This window comes from Cibotium barometz, chromosome 40 (genome assembly GCF_041138505.1).
Source record: "Cibotium barometz isolate CiBa-2024 chromosome 40, ASM4113850v1, whole genome shotgun sequence".
In the NCBI taxonomy this organism is placed as follows: Eukaryota; Viridiplantae; Streptophyta; class Polypodiopsida; order Cyatheales; family Cibotiaceae; genus Cibotium; species Cibotium barometz.
The window spans coordinates 28,928,840-28,949,357 of NC_141085.1; the positions used below are offsets into that span (position 1 = coordinate 28,928,840).

The 20,518-nt window shown below is 44.2% G+C and overlaps 1 protein-coding gene across 2 annotated transcripts in view; it reads right to left on the minus strand.

Annotated features, from left to right (window-relative positions):
* The window catches only part of TTN1 (ARM repeat superfamily protein), a 122,562-nt gene extending 103,210 nt beyond the window's left edge, over nucleotides 1-19,352 (minus strand). Inside the window, exons 1-2 of one of the 2 annotated variants that reach the window (XM_086779485.1) lie at nucleotides 18,872-19,352; nucleotides 3,741-4,285 (exon numbers count right to left, since the gene is read on the minus strand). In XM_086779485.1, coding sequence (XP_086635611.1) covers nucleotides 3,741-4,285; nucleotides 18,872-19,051 — 725 coding nt within the window. In that variant the 5' untranslated portion in view covers nucleotides 19,052-19,352. The remainder of the gene's footprint in view (nucleotides 1-3,740; nucleotides 4,286-18,871) is intronic. The other variant, XM_086779486.1, reaches the window with a different exon arrangement.
* Between the last annotated feature and the right edge of the window lie 1,166 nt (nucleotides 19,353-20,518).

The following is a 20,518-nucleotide window of genomic DNA, read 5'->3' on the forward strand; positions in this document are numbered from 1 at the left end:
GAGCCCAAGCTCTTGTGATGGCTGCTCTCACTTCTCTTCATATGTTTGCTGAGTCTGCCAAGTTGGATGGTTCCAACTACACCCTATGGAAGGTGAAGGTGAAATCGGCCTTGTGTGGCGTGGATCTCTAGGATTGGCTTGTTACTCCAGCCAATGCCACCCCTCCCACCCTTGCTTCCGGTGGTGTGACTCAGGCACAGATTGATATTTGGCAGTCGAATGATCGACGTGTTTTCTCCTTCCTGATGTTGAACTGTCAGGATGCTGTTCTCTCTCATGTGCGTACAGCAGATGCGGCACATGAAGTTTGGAAGGCTTTTGCAGATCTCTATGAGATTAAGTCTCCGCGTCGGATTTTGGCATTGGAAAAGCAACTTATGAACTTATCAGTTTCTGCGTTTCCATCTTTATCTGCTTTCATCTCGAAGATGAAAGATCTCCGGGACGAGCTTGCTGTTTGTGGCAAGGACATCTCCACAGAGGATATGGCTATTCGGCTGCTCTCCAAACTTCCAGAGAGGTTTGATGCATACTTTCAGTCTCTGGTTTCTTCTCCTCGTCCTGTTCTAGTTACTTGGGAGGATGTTCTCCCCTCCATTATGCAGATAGAGTCTCGCTTTGAGGAGCGGACTGGCACCTCCGGTGGCCCTGATGGAGCTTTGGCAGCACGAGATAAAGGAAAGTCTCAACAAAAGAAAGGTAAAGGGGGTTCTGACAAGAACTCTAAGGATTCCGATAAGGATAAAGACAACAAATCTTCAAAGAATAAGGACATTGAATGTCATTATTGTGGCAAGAAGGGTCACAAGTCACCCCAATGTCACAAGAAGAAGCGCGATGAAGCAGCAAAGAACTCGTCCTCAACGGCGGTGTCTCAACCCAAGAAGGATGATGGAATTCTTCTCTTAGCAGGTACTCGGCGTATACTTGCTCTTGTGACTTCTCAGTCACGGTCTTGGATTGTTGATAGCGGTGCTACTGCTCATATGACACCCCATCGAGATTGGTTCGAGGACTTCACTGCCAGATCAGGCGAGATCACTTTGGGTGATTCTTCTTCTGTGCCAGTGCATGGTCATGGCACTATCCCCATCTTCCGTTCTGAAGAGGACAAGAGGTACTTCTCTGACGTTCTGTATATTCCAGATTTGGCTTTTAACCTTTTGTCAGTGAGTGCTCTTACAGCTCAGGGTACGGAGGTGATCTTTTCTCGTTATGAGATTACCATTCGTGATAAAGCGACTGGTAGCATCTTGGCTCAGGGAGTCCAAGATAGTGGTCTCTACAAACTGACCGCTCTGCTTTCTTCTGGTGCTTCTTCTGCTCTTTGGCATGCTCGGTTTGGCCATTTGAGCTATCAGCTTCTTGGCTCAGGGAGTCCAAGATAGTGGTCTCTACAAACTGACCGCTCTGCTTTCTTCTGGTGCTTCTTCTGCTCTTTGGCATGCTCGGTTTGGCCATTTGAGCTATCAGCTTCTGCAGCGAGCTTCGAAGGATGGGTTGGTTGATGGATTACCAACCATCAAGGCTCCGTCTTCTCCTTGTTCCTCTTGTTTACAGGGGAAGCAGCACCGAGCCGCCTTTCCGAAGGAGGCGACACACAGATCTTCGACATCACTTGCTCTCATTCATGCAGACTTATGTGGTCCTATGAGTACCGCGTCTTTGAGTAAGGCGTTGTACATGCTCGTGATGGTGGATGATTTTACCAGATATACTTGGGTTTTCTTTCTGAAGACCAAGGATGAGACTTTTCATCACTTCTGTGATTGGAAAGCCGAGGTGGAAAAAGAGACCGATCACACGGTCAAGGCTCTCAGGACCGATGGAGGGGGTGAGTTTACATCCCAGGAGTTTCAGCAATATTGCAAGACACATGGCATTCGGAGACAGCTTACTACAGCATATACTCCATCTCAGAATGGAGTTGCCGAGAGGAAGAATAGGACCATTATGGAGATGGCCCGTGCTATGCTTGAGCATTCTTCATTACCTCGACGTTTCTGGGCTGAGGCGGCTTCCACTGCTGTCTACATTCAGAATAGGTCTCCTACTGCTGCTCTTCCCGACAAAACTCCATATGAGGCTTTCCATGGTGAGAAGCCCTCCGTTGTTCATTTCCGGATATTTGGATGCACCGCGTATGTTCATGTGCCTAAGGAGCACCGCTCCAAGTTGGACTCGAAGTCTCAGCGCATGACTTTTCTCGGATACAACACTGTGTCCAAGGCATATCGTCTTTATGATCCTCAAGCCGGTAAAGTTGTTGTGAGCCGTGATGTGGTGTTCGACGAGACTCCTACATCTTCAGAGGGGGGTGGTGAGCTTCTTCTTCCTACACCTCCTTCCCCTCCTCCTGCTCCCGCTGTTACTGTTACACCTCCAACTGAGGATTCTCAGTCAAATGATGATGACCCTGCTCCTCCTCCGGCGAGTTCGAGCAGATCTGTACCTGGTTGGTATTATCAGACAGTTCGCGACTCTGGGTTACGTGAGCTTCCTTCTGCTCCTCCGCCTGGTTCTCTTCGGCGCTCTTCCAGAGTTACAGGGAAACAAATTCATGAGGGCAACATGTTTGTTAATTATGCTCTTATGTCTACAATCATTAATGGTCCTTCTTGCAGTATGGGACACGAAAGTTTCGGCTTGTGGATGAATAGTTGATTGTATGCTAGATTCAATACCCAATTTAAGTGTGTTGAATTTAAATACTTCCACAAGACTCTTGGACATCTGCAATAGGTTGGCCCCCCATATGTGTGAGATTCTTAAATAAGAGTGTGGCTGACGCACAAGTCCACGGTAATAATTGTTTAGGTAAATGCATGAGATGCACGACTAGGCTTGAAGATGCTTGGCATCTTTTTTGCGGGTGTCTAGTTAACAAGAGCCTGTGGACCCAGCTGGGCAGATGGATTTTGGAGCTGTTTGGGCAAAGAATGTCATGGACTCATTGGCTTTTGGGGAAGGATATTAGTCCTGCATCTGAGAGTAATCTATTGTTTAGTGTTACTAGATATACTTGCATATGGGAAGTCTGGTGTCCAGGAACAAGGTTTGTTTTGGTGGTACTAATGCTCAAGGTGGGTGGTGACGAGATCAATCAATTAAAACTCAGTTGTAGGTCTAATGTACAGTTGTTGATTCAGGTTAATGGTTGGTCATCTTCTAGTTTTTATTTTCTTTTGAGGAGGCTTTGATCTTACTCTTGCTGTAAATTAAGAGATATTGGTCTCATATGGTGGAGTTTTCTTTCTTGTACAGGTGCCCCCTCTGAGATTGCTTGGGACTGGTTCTTTAAAAGCAGGCTCCCAGTATGGTCCACATTGATATATGTACATATATATTTCAGTCTTGCTTACTGTACTTAGGCTGGTACTGATGATCTCTCTCCTCAGATTGTGCTTTGTTTTGTAAAAGCTTTGTACTGCCTCTGGTAGAGGTCTGACTGGTACATAAAACTATTTTCCCCAAAAAAAAAAAGCACTTTCTTGTTTATCTGATGTGGAGGATGGAAATCATCATGTATGTGATCTCAACATAGCCACCAAAGCTTTCATTCTTGGAGACTGTTCCTGAGGCTTTTATCTCATGTAGGCGGCTGCATTCCACTACCTTCGCCTTCGCAGCTAGCCTTCTAAGGCAACTCAACCTTTAATTCTCTTGTTAAACAAAATAAGCAAGTTAAAGCGCAAGGCATCACGACTTTGTGAAGATAGAGAATGAGTAATTCAGCTTACCTTTTAAGGGCGATTTGCATATCCGGGCGTGTTAAGAGCCGTGAAAGAAGAACTCCAGCCATTTCACGCATGGGACCTGGGCTTGCCAGGTAGTCTTTGCACAGTGTAAGTATTTTGTCAACCAAAGGAGGAACCTCACTTGAAACTGTCAGATTTGTTTCAGCAAGAGATGTGTCTACTGATGCTATGTCAAAAGGAATCAAAACCAATATTGACAGCCACAGAAGAAGACAGCATTTTGTCTCCCATTGTCCAGTGCTCTCCTCCCGTAGGATGCTAGTTTCTTCAACTTCATCATGGCATGATTGCAACAGTGCAACAGCAAACTCTAAATCAGAGGCCTGATGTGGAAAGAACTTGACCACTGTCTTGTATCCACAAACTGTCACCAGTGTATGAATCACGCTGCATACTTTCCTGACAACATCCATTCTAGGGCTCCCTGTGTCACCAAGTGCTTGTTTGTTTAAGATTTCCATTAAAGGGCATACCATGCTCTCCAAATGAGGCTCCAACAATTGGCCCTGCTCTTGATACTTTTCCATCTGCAAGAATCCAAGACATAAGAAGCTTAACAAATGCTAATGGGCTGCTTGAATAGAGAACTCTACATTGTGCGAAATAACCCTGAAAAACCAGATCTTTATGTATTAAGCAAAGCAAGGTGACAACAGTTTGCACCGTGCACAATAACCCTAAAAAAAGATCTACAAGTTTTATATAGATGACAAACCCATGTTAATAGGCTGAGGATAAATGTGGTACAGATAAATCCTCGCCCGTCGGACGGGCTGATTCCCAGCGCTTGAAATTCTGAGTTCTTCATGAAATTTGTTGGCACTCCCTCCACAGTCCACACATAGCAGTCCCATTGTGATGTTAGGATAAAAGTGAGCCATGCTACACTCCATTGCATGCGCATGTGTTGCCAACTGTACAGAAAGTTGTAACTTGGCAAGGCATCCTTTACACAGAAAAATGCCGTCATCAAAAGGTGGGACACTAGGACCCTCTTGTCAAAAGTGGAGCTTCATGTTGATTAGTTCTTTTTGTCTACCCATCCCATGTCCAATCCCCCTGCCTGACCAAGCTTTCCCTTTTTATAGGCACTAGGTGGCATCCTCATAAACAAGTGGAGAGCACTTTTTTGCCTGTAAGGGGTGAGCGCTCAAGTTTTGATTCAGAGACATATGTCTGTGTAACCAGCCTTAGTGTACCCTTCAAAAGACACCAATATCTATATTGGAAGATCAGAATCTAGCCTCCCCTAGCCCTTACAAGAGGTTTGTGCCTCTCTGTTGCAGGTGAAATCCAGCAAGAAGCAGTGCCTCCATTTGGCGAAGTACAGGTGGGTTCCACGTACTGCAACGGAGCTCTGCAACATGACCTTCTCCACAAGGGAGGGAGAGTCAAACTTGAGCTCAATGTAGCTATCACTGAGGAACTAGATATCGGCAATATGCCTCTGCTCCCCAACTAGAGCAGCTTGCAAGATGTCCCGAATCTAGCCTGTGTGGGTATGTTGCAAGTTTCTTTTGTCCATATGTTTGGGTGATCTCAATGGCATGATGTCCCGAATCTAGCCTGTGTGGGTATGTTGCAAGTTTCTTTTGTCCATATGTTTGGGTGATCTCAATGGCATCTATGCATCTTTCAAATTATATGGAAGTTCTCCATGGCCAAATCACCCCAAGTTGTAGGACTTCTAATAATCTTGTGAATTGAATTTATTGATGAGTAGTAAGGTGCGTAGTGTATCAAGGTCACCATGCATATAGTCCTATAGCATAGAAAGCATGCTTTATGGGTGTGCCCTCTTGATTCTGGTTCTCTCCTAAACTAAGCATAAGAAGTTTGAGAAGCTAGAAAAGCAAAAACCAGTTATAGAAGACTAAGAGAACCATAGTTACGCGAAACGGGCAGAAACAGCTAATCTAGAGGACCAAAACGCCTTTCAGGATAGGTAGGGATACAAAACATGTTTCCGTCACCAAAATGTATCAATAACCCCAAAACGTCTGGCTCTAACGTTTCAACCAACATGGGAAACGTTTCAGGCTGCCGTTTTCCCACTACACTGGGCATTTTTCAGAGTTTTTTCACCCAAAATAACATGAGTGTTCCCCTTCTATTCTCTTAAACCTTTAAACTCATGTCATAATTTGATCACATGTGTGGGCAAACAACGATGAAATTTCAGCCCCTCCACTCCCTCTGCTTGCTGACATGGTGCTTCCATTTCCGTTTCCACCCTCCTGGAAATTTCTATTTCTGTTTTCCCGTTTCTCTCAAATATGAAGAGAACCTTTCCTTCTACAGCGATACTTGTCACAAAACCCCTCATTGCTTCTATTTCCTACTGTGCATGTGTGGCATATGGAGCCCGACATGACATGACAGTACATGTATGGCCTATGGAGCCTCACATGACAGTACATGTATGGCATATGGAGCCTGACATGGTGTGTTTTCCTAGGACTAACTATCCTGGTGTTCACTTTGTATTTATGTTTTGGGAGGGTTCCGGAAGGATTTTCGATCCCTGAACATTTTACCTTATTGATACAACTCAACAGATGGGTGTTTCTTCTCGTTTAGTTGCATTCATGTGTGTGCATGTCCTTAATTTTATTTTTGGATGACTTGTTTTGTTTGCTTGGACAATGCCTGAGATTAGCCACCTGGCACTTGTAGGAGCAGTCGATCACACACCTGGCACCTATTGGAGCGGTCAACCAACCGCTTGGCACCTATAGGAGCAGTTGACCAAACATCTAGCACCTGTTGGAGCATCAACCAACCACCTGGCACCTATAGGAGCAGTCGACCAGCTTTTCTGTGCATGCTCCTGCTTTTTCTACTCCAACAACAGCCCCTTCTCCTAGAATCAGATCCCTCTTGCACAGAATAGCCAACTTGGCTTGGAGGGCAAGCCAGAACGAGGCGCCTTCCTCCAGGGCCCCATAAAGTGTCCAATCTCTCATCGTGTGGGGCCACCATGTGTACTAAAATAGTCCCCTTGAATGTGTACATCTTATAAGTTGTCCGCTCACTTATTAATGAATGTGAACCTGCACCCATAATGAAAACATAAAGCTGCAAATTAAGTTTTGGAAAGCACTTACCACCTGCAAAACACATGTAGACCACCTATTAGATTAAAACACGCACACGCGTCCACAGGGTGCCTAGGCATCCTCGGCCCCATGGACAACACTGTTCGACTATTTTTGCATGCACCAGGTGGCAGGTCCGTTGCTTTTTCAGGGGCATAAGGGATGGCCGACACGGGGTACTACAGTGGGACTTTGCCTGTGTGTTACTAAGGCTGGTGGACTGCTGGTACAGCCCTTGGGAGCTGGTCGATTTCATCTTACAGACCTACAAGGTTGGATACGCACATATCTGGCTATCCCGGGCTGATGTGGGAATGTTATGGGCTGTCCATAGCTGTCCTCCATGTGCTTTTAGTGGGAAACGCATCTCTGGTCTGATCAAAGGTCGCGTTATTGGTTGCAGATTGTTCTGTATTGTCGGGATATAGCCAGGCAACTGTTTTTCATTTGATTTCATTATTTTGTACTGAAAGATTCAGGTGCATGCTAGAGGGGAATCCCTGGGCACCTGCAAGGTTGTATTGAAGCAAACTCCTTTTTGGTAATCTAACCTTAAAGGGGGGAGGGGGGGTAAGCCCATCTTCTAGCCCCTAGTGTGGTGTACTGGGCAGAATCTCTCTCTTTCTCTCTTCTTTATCTTTGCTATTACTATGCCATGTTCATGTAGGTGTTTAGTCAGGGTTTAAGATAGTTAAGATTTCCATGTTACAATTGCCCTTCAGTTACAGTACTACTCGTACATGGGCCTCTCCATTCCAGTTTGTCGTATCCTCTTCCATGAGATCAGTGTTTATCCAGAGGTGCCACTTGCAGCTTTTACAGTGCGTGATCTAACACATGACTATTCTCCTCGAACACCCACACCCTCTCCAGTACCCCAGTGTCCCAGCCCACCACGGTCCCTGCCAATCTCCCACAATACACCAAGTGGTATATTGTTGCACCTCCCTTCATAGCCTCACCCCGACCTTATTCCACAATGACCTCAACTCACTCTTCCAGTGATGATTCTCACCAAGTCGCGTCTCCAAAAGCTACAACAACGCGACCAAGTTCCATCTCTTGCCATGGCGATGAACCAAGGCGAACCAATTCTCTCCCAATGGCAGCAGGAGATGTAGACCAAGATAGCGGCAATGCAAACTCAATTCCAAAAGACTTTGGAGACACTCACTTCACAGATACAACAGATCTCGCGTCACTCTCAACCTGCAAGTTCAACGACTTCGATCGACGCACCCATTCCGGACATCGACATTATACCCCCAGAGGTAGAGGCCGACAACTTAAAGGTTATTTATCATCTTTTACAAGCATCTAAAACTAAGAAACTGGACATTGAACCCCCTAATTCTTATTCCAGCCAATGTATTAAGCGTATTTTTGACCAATGATTGTACAAACTCCGCTTGTACTTTGAATCCTTGAACCTCACCGTTGCATAAAAGATTACCTTCATCGCGTCTTTGCTAAAAGACGGTGCGTTTTTATGATGCAACGACTGGCTGATGGAAAGACCATCGGCACACATGAGAGAAATTGGAGCGTGTGATCCGTAAGCAGTTCAGACCTACCAATGTGGACTTTCAAGCACGCTCTCGGCTACGCCATTTGATCTAAACAAGATCATTGGCCTCTTATATCTCGCAATTTACCAACCTGCTACTACTGAATATTCCTACATTGTCCCCAGAAGACAAGCTACATGCTCCTGTCGAAGGAATTCCACCCACATTGCACGCAGATCTTCACAAATATGATCGTAGTGATGCGCTTCACTATGCCAAGTGCATAGCCGATGTCACATTTATCAAGGATCTTCGTCACAATGTCGCCGATGATTTTCTGACTTCAGTAATGGTAATAGATTGGTTCCTCATGGTTCCAAGCCTTCCTTTGGTGGTTCTAAACCTTGACCTAATTCTCAACAGTATTCTTTCCAAAAGCCTTGCCAACGAGATGGGTCGTCTTCGGACCGTCCATACACAAGGATCTAACCGTGGACAAGACTCTAGACGCGACCAATCCTGTAACTATAAGAAGTTACTTCTTACTCTGAAAGAACACGTCACGCGAGCGGATGGAAGCCAACCCCCCCCCCCCCCCCCCAAGGATCCCGTGAAACCACCATAAAGGTGGGGGATCTTTGGGTGGGATGGGGAGACCTTGTGAAACAACACCTTTTCCAGCCCTAAAAAGAGACTTTTTGGATATTTTATATTTTATATTTTTGGGGTTTTTTTGTCTTGGCTGCTAGCCTACACCTTTATGGTGACCGACCAACACCCCCCCTTCACTATATATAGCATTGCCTATACCTCATCATTGATGTACCACTTCATCGCCATATCAGGTATCATCTGGCCGCCTACAGCAAGGGCTCATATCTGCGTTTTCCTCTGCTAGTCCAAGCCGCCTTCTACAGGGCTCACATCAACCTTACATCAGCCTGTTCTTGGCGCTTACATCAAGCCTTCTTCTGCTCCACATCTGCGTTTTACTTCAGCATATCTCAATGCCTACATCAAAGCATACATCAGCTTACATCAGCGCTTTGCTTCAGCAATCATCTGCGTTTTGCTGCAGCATCATCAGCGCTTTACATCAGCCCATATCTGTGCTTACATCAGGCTTACGTCAGGGTTTATATCAGTGTTTATCTCAGCCTTCTTCAGCACATACATCAGTGCTCACCTTCAGCATATCTTGTGCGTTTTGGCACTTACATCAGGCTTTCATCAGGGTTTATATCAACGTTTATCTCAGCCTTCTTCAGCGCATACATCAGGGCTCACCTTACATCAGGCTTTCATCAGGGCTTTCATCAGGGTTTATATCAACGTTTATCTCAGCCTTCTTCAGCGCATACATCAGGGCTCACCTTCAGCATATCTTGTGCCTTTTGGCACAGCCCTCGCCCCTTGGGACAACAGCCCTCTATGCTACATCGGGACAGCAGCCCTCTCTGCTACACATCGGGACGGCAGCCCCATCTGCTTCAAATACGCAGCACCCATGTCACCAGAGCTTGCACCACTCGGGACAGCAGCCCTCTCTGCTTCAAGTGCGCAGCACCCGTGTCATCAGAGACTACACCACCATCATCGTCATCAACGTTACCTTTTTCCGCTGCCACTATCACCTCGGAGTGCTTTGCCTCACATCGACGTGAGCCTTCGTCATCGACTGTGCTTCAGCTCTGAAGTCTTCTATGCTTCAGCACTGGTCTTCTTTCTGCTCAGAGTCACCTCTCATATGAGGGCTCTTGTATATATCTGCACTCACCCTTTTATATATATTCACTCACATATTTTATGCTGTGTGGTTATACTTTGATCTCTCGTATATCTGGTCGTTCCATCCTTTTTCCCTCACAGACCTGGCCAGTTGTTGGCCTTCGCTCACGTGATGGTATAAGAGCCTCGTTCGGCTCCTACCTTGCCTTCTTCAAGGCGTCAAGCTTCACTTCCAAGAGCGCCTTTCTAATGATAACTACCCAAAACACACTAAAGTTAGGGTAGAAAAATAACTCGCCTAGATATATATGCAACTAGGTATCCGAGTTGGAATATATACAAGAGTACAAGAAATATACTCCAAAATTACGTGCAAAAAACGAAGGCAAATGCTACCTTCAAAGCACATGAAATTATCCAAAAGATCAAAAGATCCTTATAAAACCATGGATAAAAGCATAGAAGCTACTCCAATCCATAAAAAACATAGTTGATCATAAAAATCAATGCATACGATCTAATGGACATTAATCATGCCAAAAGAAGCATTAAAATTGGTGGCCAACTCATCAATCCGGAGTATATGAACATTGTGTCGTTCAAGCAAAACTCCAAAGTAAGCAAGTGAAACACATGTGTCGTTCAAGCAAAACTCCAAGGTAAGCAAGTGAAACACATGTGTGTAGCACTCAATAAAAAACCCCTAGACACAAGTGATCTAGACAGAACCTGATGAGTCCATATAAAACTTGGAAAACATCCAATAAAAATCCACCAAAACAAACCGATCAACTAACCCATGATAGAATTTGTCTTAGGCTTAAAAAATTAAGCACAATTCACACTTAAATAAGTGCAAAATAAATTACTCAAGGTCAACAAAAGTCGGGATTATGTACCATCTGTTCAAGAAACCATCGTTGGTTCGAGTTCCCTAAACGTCTCAATAATCGACAAAACTCCGATGTGGAACCTCCAATCTCAGAGAACAAGTCCCAAGTTCAATGCTCGAAAAATTCAAAAGGCAAGCGTGCTATGGTCCTATATCAACATGCACAAGCATGTGTAATTACATCACTGGCACAAGCATAGTCTACCTCTACAACTCCTGCCTCTATGTCCACATACGTGATGAGACTTACTGGCTCAATTTATGGGTGTCCAATCAGTGTCCTGATTGACAACGGATGTTCCCAGAACTTTATGGCTATGGGCAATGGTTGAGCATTTGAAGATACACACCACTCATAGTCCCCACACTTATGAGATAGAGTTGGCAGACGCATTTGGATTCAAGTGCAATACCATGGCTCCTCAACTTACTTATGGCATTCACCAATATTGTGACAAGATGGAGTTTGAGGTCATGCCAGAGTAGCATTGGAACGGGAATGGGAACGGAACATCAAGGGAATAGGAACAAGCCACACAGGGAACGGTAAGGGAAAACGACGTAGAGAATTCCTAGAAATAACAATAAATCTTAATATATATTGCTCATTTTAAAACCTGTATTATGTAACCTAAAAGCAAAAAGACGTACTTATAGAATTTGCAAAAGTTTAGATGTAACCAAATCAGAGACACACTAAAGTCTAGTGCACCAGATAATTTGCGAATACATACTAGTTCAAAATAAATTAGCCCACATCATACATGACATAAGTAACAAAAGACACAAAATGTGGCCGACGGCCTAGATAGAAGAAACAACCCGGGTGCCAAGTAATAAACTTGCCCAAAGCGGCACATGCAAATGACACAAAATGTTGGGCTCCAGAGTCCAAGCCTCAAGGTGACATGAAAATAGGAAGGGGATATCATGCATGGCTACTACCAGTGATGCCTTCAAGGAGACTATCATCTATGCCATCCAAGAAAGCCATATCATCAAGACCAACATGTACAGCATCCAAAGCTTCAACCCCATCCTGACCAAGATCTGCAAGTACGTGTGTCTCGTCATCATCCAAGGACTCCTCATCAAGCAATATAAACTTCTTTGGTTTGGCAGAAGCCATATCACCAAGCAAGCACAAATTACCACTTCCAAAAATCAAGTCATTGACTTGTTTGGTCTCAAATTTGTTTCTCTTCTTGAATGCAACATGGCCGAACAAACTCCATAGTTGCTCGATCAGAGAGCAGCTTGCACCTTGAGACAACATCCTTATTGCCAATGATTGAAGCTCTAGTGTATGAGCCCCATAATCCTCCCGCCATAAAGCAGCCCCAATCTTAAACCTGACTCTTTGTGCATCGGCCGATCCAAACCTTCCCAACTTGCTGCAATAAAGTCCAAGTTGGTCTTTCACCAACCGTCGTTTATCATCATCATGAACCTGCCTAGAAAGCATCATCTCCCACCCATCCATTACCTCATCATAGGAATCGTTGGGACCATCCTTCAGCGCAGGATCCACCATGATAGAATATTCGATCGCTTGTCAATGTTGCTAGCAACTGCTCAATAACGACCTACCTTGTGGAGTTTATGGCTCTCTGAAAGCCAGGGCAGCCTAAGCACGAACTGGGCTACCCGGCCGAAGGGTTGACGTTAGTCAATGGATTAGTCATCTTATGGTCAAATCGACTTGAACCGGGTTATGCGCGTGCACCAAATCTATATCTATGTAGGAATTCCCATAAGCCGTTAGTCAATAGTACTCCCTGACACAATCTGAGTATTCACCATGATAGACTGGTAGCCTGGTACTCCCTGACACAATCTGAGTAGATCTAAAAAACCGTTGACTAACGTCAATGGCCGAAGGGCTGACTAACACTGACGTCAATGGCTGTTCCCACTATAATCTGAATCATGCCAATTATGCCACTTTTTGCGAGGCCCTAAGGGTGAACCATGATAGATTCATCATCTGAAGGTTAAATCGACAGAATGTCCGTTGAATACGATAAGGCTTTCGTAGTGTTCAGCTAAGCTAGTTTATAGAATTAGTTAGGGATGAAATCTTGTAGCCTAGTTCGTGCTGCCAGTAGCCTGGCAATCCCTGAATCCCTGCTACAATCTGAATCATGCCAATTATGCCACTTTTTTGCTATTATGGTAGAATGATGTCTGATCACTAACCATGATAGATTGCCCTTGCCAGTGAAAAAGCCCATTCTAATGATAATGATAATATAGCCCGGCCAGGTTTCCGGCCCGAGCCTTCGTGTTGAGTATTGGCAGGTGGAAAGGAGGGAAGCGGGGCACAGGGCCACAGAAATCTAAATCTAAATCGTTGGATAGGGTTCTGCTTTCAAGAATTCTATCCGTATCTCTTTCAGTTCCTACTGAGCCTAATCTTTCTGCATCCATATCGTAAGAATCCCACCTATCTTCGTATCTTTCTGCCCACTTTGGAAGGCAAGGCATGCAGTTGAGCTTGAGAGGGTCACGAAAGGAAAGGGTTGACTAAACATTCGGGTAGTGCTTTTGTCAACCCTTCGGGTTTCCTTCCGATTCATCATCTGATTGTCAGAACGTTCAAAGTCGTAAGGCCGTAGGTTGGCGTGCACCAAAGCCTTGAACAACCTTATAGCTGAGCTGAGTGTACCCCTACCCATTATTGTATTGGGGTACCTAGCCTAGACAGGTGGAGCCCGCTGTCTTTCACGATAATCATTGAAAGGCCAGCTAAGCGGGTAAGCGCTTCGCGCTTACCCTTTAATAATATTCATTGTTTTTTAAACACCAAATTGACAGAAAATCGACGTTTTAAACACCAAATCTACGCAGGATTTCCCATAAACCTGGAAGAATTCTTCCAACACGAAAGAACCTGTATCGATGGAACTGATAAGGGTTCTATTCAATTTCAGGCGAGTGTGGAGGGGCTAAAGAAGGGCTATTGGTGGGTGTTGGACTACCTGTAGTCTGGAAAGTTGGATTATCCACTACTCTGAAGCCCTCATCTAACCGTATCGGGGTTATTTCCGAGTAGTCAGTTACTGGAGAGCGGTCCGAGGTTGACAAGTTTGTTAATGGAGAGGGAGAGGTTACTGGGGAGCGCTCTGAGGTTACTGTGACTGGAGAGCGCTCCGTATATTCTAACCGGCTCGTTTCCCAAGTATTCGCAGAGTCTGTGTTTCTCGGGGTATTCACTGAGTCTGTGTTTCTCGCCTCTGCATCCTCCTCATCCTCATCATCACTCGACGATATATTGTCAACAATCACACTCATTATTTGGCGCAATCTCCATAAGACACGATTTAGACCATATGCATTAATATGAGGTCTCATTAGGGAATAGATTTGATCCGAGTCTGTATCATCGGTCTGAGTAGATATTGAAGTTGTTTCCACTACAATTTGAGTTGATGCTGGGGTAGTTTCCAATAGAGGAGTTTGAGTAGACCTTTCATTAGGCAGAACCTCAGATCCAGCAGCAGGTGCTGAATTCTGACTATGACTCTGACGAAATACCCACTGTAGAGTGATAAGGTAAACTAGACCCTTTAACATGGCCGTCATCCTACTATCCATCTGATCAACCCTACTATGCATTTGCATTAGTTCACGTGTAACTTCTCCCGTTTGTTCCAGCTGCTGCCGGGCTGCATTCCCCGCTTCTACAAGATCTAAAAGAATTCCCTCCGCCGAGCTATTTTGGACCTCAGACCTAAATGTTAAGGTATTAATATGTGCTAATAGATTATCTCTGAAGGAAGTATGTTCGGAGTTGACATTTCTAATCCCTTCAAACAACGTAGCATTAAACGAATTCATATCGTCTGGAGATATGGGCGAGAATCCTTTTAGATAGTACAATATTGCTAGCCCCGCTAGTCCTACAATCATAACGCAACCCCATAACTTTTTGCTAGAATACCATGCGGCATTATCATTAGATGGTGTCAAGGGCACGTCTGACTTATTAGTATCAGCAAAGTCCTGCGAGGTTTTCTCATCGTCGAGCTGATTATTCGGATTAGTCTTATCTGAGTCTAACCCAACCTCGCTAAGGAAAAGGATTAAAGGGAATGTTATCACCACCTATAGAAACAATTTGGCTATCTCCAAAGGATTCTTCATCTTTCTGTAATTCAATGCATACGCTGATGCTAATACCGCGTAGTAGCTTAGTAACACCAATTTGTAGCTATTATTCGATGTTGTTATTTTATCCAGTAATCTGGATCCGTCTATAATGAATTGTGAATTTGATGGCATAATACTACACAGTATTCCTATAGGGGATAGGCTAGCCAGTAATATCAATACCTTTCTGTTGGGATTATCCATAATATTCTTGAAACTAATCAGCATACTTGAACTTGATGGTAGTTCTGAAGGGTCCGATTGTTGACCGTTAGGATGAGGATGGTCTGCTTGTGACTTTGATGGTAGGTCAAACGATGGCAACTTCGACCGTAGGTCCTATTGAAGAGGAGGGTCTGATGGCAACAAAACCGGTAGATCCTGTGGGGGGTCTGATGGCGTGTTTGATTGCGTGCTTGATGGCGACACAAGCTGATCTTTACTCTCTGCATTGGGGGCTGAAGGCGATTTGCCCTCAGCAGATTCTGGCAAAGAAACATTCTCAGAAGGCGTAGGCACAAACTTATCCGGGGATGAAGGATTTTCAATATCAGAGGTTTAGTCCAATTGACTGGATAATCGTATTCCAATATTCCAGCACCAATCATTTGCTTTAATGAAGAAATGGGTGCTTCGTGATTGAAATTCAATGCGTAGGATTTGCTGCTTAAGCCCCGGCAAAACTGAATGTGCGAATAAACCAATATAGATGTAGAGGGTCTCCGAAACATTAAATTGGATATAACTCCCTTTCGCTTATGGTTACGCATAGAATGAGGCGGTGAAAACAATAGGCAACTAACGTGAGAATGTTGAATCATCGTAGCATTAGAATAAAAACGGTAATTGTAGCAATGTGAAAGATTTATCATGATTGAAGTGCATCGTGTTTTAAAATATATACCTTATACGGCTTTCATGCCTAAATAAATACCCAGACAGAAAGGATGTTCATGCCTAAAAATAGCCCCGGACAGATCGGGATGTCATGCCTAAATAGAAACCCTGGCAGATAGGGCTGTCATGCCTAAATAGAAACCCTGGCACATAGGGCTGTCATGCCCACGATAACTCCTCGAGCAGATAAGGGGTCATTTCTGGTGGTTGCCTCAGATTGCACGCACTTAGCCGTCTTCTTGATCTACCGCTTTTCCCTTGAATCAACCTCTGTAGAGCGGTACAATGATAGGAATAGCTCTTCCCATATGTCAACCTCCGTATGGCAGTACGACGACGGGAATAGCTCTTCCAATGAGGCTTTTACGAGGGAGTCACCTTGGCTTGGGGAAAGCCCATAACAGAATGTCGATTTCGGGCCGCTTCTCTAGGGAAAGGTATTCCAAATAGCCTCTAATATCGGTGCTCAAGATATGGACTTGGTCCCACAAAAGCACTAGCTACTCCAAGGTGTGAACTCGATTCCACTGAAGCATGATTTCAATTATCAAAGAGGGGTTTTGCCTATGTCTCATGGACGGTAGACCATAGATTGTAAATAGGCAAGAAATTTATACTTCTCAGATTTGGCAAAGTGTGCTTCCATCGGTGGAAGCAATGTGTATTTTGAAATTTTCATTCCCTAAAAAGTGGAACACTTGGTCTATACACATAGCAATCTGGGCGTGAAGCTGATCACTTTACACCAAGAGCAGATTGATGACTAGATTGATTAGCCAGCTCGATAACTTTAGGAAGTTGTTTAAACTTCAACACCGTCCAAGGTCCTTAATACAACAAAAAAGTGGACTCGGTTCCAAAACAAGTTTTGATTGGGAGAATTTCAATCGGTTGGTTGCATCCACGAAAAAGCAAAAAGCAACAGTGTAAACTAGTTGATATGATTTCACCAACAAGAGGGCTTGTAGTTTTGGAACCCATTCTATGGGAGCTTATCAAAGAAGCTTACTTTATGGATTTGCACAAATTGGAGGGTGAAACTTAAACATTAATGACTATGACAGTTGGGGTTGAACCAAAGAGCTTTTGGTACAACAATGGTTAGCAAGAACCATTTGTTAAAAGGTAAATCCCAACAACTCTAGGGAACTACCTTTGTGGTAGGAGTCCTAGTAACTAGAATGACTTGACTTTGGAAGGTAAATCTTTTGTTGGATTTGGTAACCTCCATTGTTATGGATTGGTGTGTGGAAGCTTTCCATTCAGAGAACCAATCAAGTACCTTGTTACTAAGTGATCACATCTTCTAGATGTTGAATCGATTGGCCAATACTCAGTAGCCAGTTATTTTGTCTGATCTCGCCACTGTGGTGAATGATCCCATGTAAATACTTGAAGGTGACTTCAATGAGAACTATGATCCCTTGGCATTGGGTTATAGACAGAATTCCCTATGATTTGCATTTGGAGAGCAAGCTCCATCCACAAGTGTTTACCGCCTCCATATGGAGTGCTCCGGGAATGGAAGGTGACTCGATAGGTCAAGCCTTTTAGGCCGAGTCCCCGAATTTGAATGTAACTTGGAGAATATAACAAGTTGCTTCAGCTGGCAGTCCTCTTCTATGAGTCACACAGGCTCAAAGCTAAAAGCTTGGAAGCCACTCTCAAAGAGAAGTTTGAGGTAGGGACAATGTATAAGGGGCTCAATTGGCTAGCATGAAAGCCCTACCATAACAAAGGCAAGCTCAATGTTTCCAACCATTGATAAGATGCAAGAGGAGAAGGAAGAGCCACATGCACTGCTGCCAACATGATGGGAGCAATTGTACCCTCAAGTGTGTGGGAGAAGCATAATAAGCTTGAAGCTATGTTGCATGAAACCAAGAAAATAGCCAAGCAATGTAAAGTCCGTGGAGATGTCCATTGAGAATGAGCAGATAAACTGGTGGCCTTGGATAGATCCCAAGCTCCTAGGTTTGTATTTTGTGACACCTTGCAGCCCCACAACAATTAGAATTTTTTGTGGGAGGCTGCAATCTTTTTCCGAATACACACTCTTACACACTTACACGCACCCTAGGCCCATATTACACCCTTACACACACAATCTTTTTTTCTTTTTTTGGGGAAGGGAGAACAAAGCTGCCAAATCACCTACACTCACGCACATAGAAGTTGGAGTAGTGGTTCGACAGAGTGTGCGCGTAGTGGTGTGTTGTGTGTTCGAACCCTGCCCAACTTCCCGCGGTTACCCGGATGTACGTACAATCTTTTCTAAGTGTAAGAGCTGAAAGTGTTGAAAAATTGCGTGTAGGAGAAGGCCACATGTGTAAGAGTGTGTATGGGGTTGGGTGCATTTCGTGGGGTTTCAACCCAACACCTCGGGCTTAACATTTCACTGCACTAGCCATCCAAACAGCAGACCATTGGTGCACGTCATTCCCGAAAAAGAAATGTATCTGAAATAATTGGCATTTTCCTGGCGGTTCCAAATGTGCCCCCTAAGGGACACAAGCCCACTAAAGACAAGTGGAGGGGCTTGCGATCTATCCACGTTCCCAACTGGCGCGCGCAGCACCATTCTTTCCTGCACTCAACTGTCTAGGAAACCTGTAAGCATGGGTTTACCCGCAAGAAAGCTACCACTTACAGTGCACGGTGGGTAGGATCAGATCTGTGCAGGGATTTGTGGACTGTCTAGAAAACTTGTCTAGAGTTTAAGCATGTAAAGAAAGCTAACGTTAGCAGTACATTGTGGGTACAAACCCTAAAAACTCATGTCTGTGCAGATTAAAGTTTTGAACAGTAGTGGGCGAGATGGAAGAAGGGGGTACTTACAATGAGTTGGGCTTTCTTGATTTCTGGCATGGGTACATCGCCGCTGCTGGAGACCATGGATCCGATGAGGGCCTCCAGGACCTTCCATTCCTGCACAAACGAGCGTTTGAGGACACCATAACATTCATCAGGCTCTGCGGCTTCCAGCTGCGCTCTCACTTCTGCTGCTTCTGCCTCCATAGCCGAGAAACCCTAGAACTGCAACAAATATGTAGCCCAGAAATTGAAGGCCTCTCACACACAGATCACCACAACGTTCTTTGCAATGGGTTCAAGGCTTTCACATCCATTACATTCCCAACGTTTAAAATTATCGGTTCTGCTTGAATTTTGTTGTCACACTTGCCTACACGTCCTTGTATAAGGCTGGTCAGCCATTGCCCATGCACATACCTTGTATAAAGTTGTAACTTGATTGCAAATTTGAATTAAAAAATGCCCTGATGAAAAAGTGAGACAGTAGGCACCTCTTGTCAAAAGTGGAGCTTCATGTTGATTAATTCTTTTTTATCTACCCATAAGTCCCTATGGTTGACCAAGCTTTCCTTTTTTATGGACGCTAAGTGCCAAACAACTCATGAGAGAGCACCTTTTTGTGTCTACACAAGGGATTATCACGCACATCCACCTTCCTAAACTCTTTGCCAGGTAGGAGGGATTTGGTAGGTTCAAGATTGAGAGGTAGCTTTCGGCTACCTTCTAGAGTTGGGACTCTAAAGAGCAGTGCTCAATAAAAACATTTTTTTCAACCTATCAAAATAAGGACTCCTCAACCCACTTTAGTTCTTAAAATGTATTCTACATGGCATTATAACTAACATATATAATTAATAAATCCTTAAAATAAAGACAATGAAAAATCTTGACATTTTTTTCATAATTCTAGCTAGTAAAATTGGACATTCACTTAGACTTAATTAATAATGAACATTATAGGATTCAAATATGTCGAGTGTGATCATATTGCTTGATTGCAAGTATAAAGAAAGTACCATAATGAGATCTTGTTCATGTGCTCTGTAAAACATGGATTGAGCTCGATGTGATAGCATAACGGCCGCATCCTATTTTTTTGTATTACCACATGGCATTTCATGTATCGGGACTTTCAGGAACATATGGATGGACCACACCCTATTTAAAGCTTTTTGCATTGCCACGTGGCATCCCATGTATCTTGGAACTTTTGAGAATGTCTTGATGTGCGACACCCTATTTATAGCTTTTTCCATTACCACGTGGCATGCCACATATCTTGGGACTTCCTAAATTCTTGAAACCTAGTTCTTCTCAACGCATGTGACTCAACTTCAACCACTGGCTTCTTTCCAAAAGCATCGATGGCAATGGTAGTGAAAGCCTCACCTCTGCCATGTTGTGCAAGGTATCAAGCCACTATGAGGGTCTCAACAGGTTGCATCAAACCATTGCCTCCATTAACAAACGTATCAAGCCACTATGAGGGTCTCAAGCCACTATGAGGGTCTCAACAGGTTGCATCAAACCATTGCCTCCATTAACAAATGTCTTCATTTCCCCTTGATGACCTTATTGGTTGTGTGATGGTCTTTGATGCAACTCTCGAGGAGTTCGTTGTTGATAACGAGTGTGCGACTCTCTTTTAGCCTTCCAAATGGTCTTGTAATG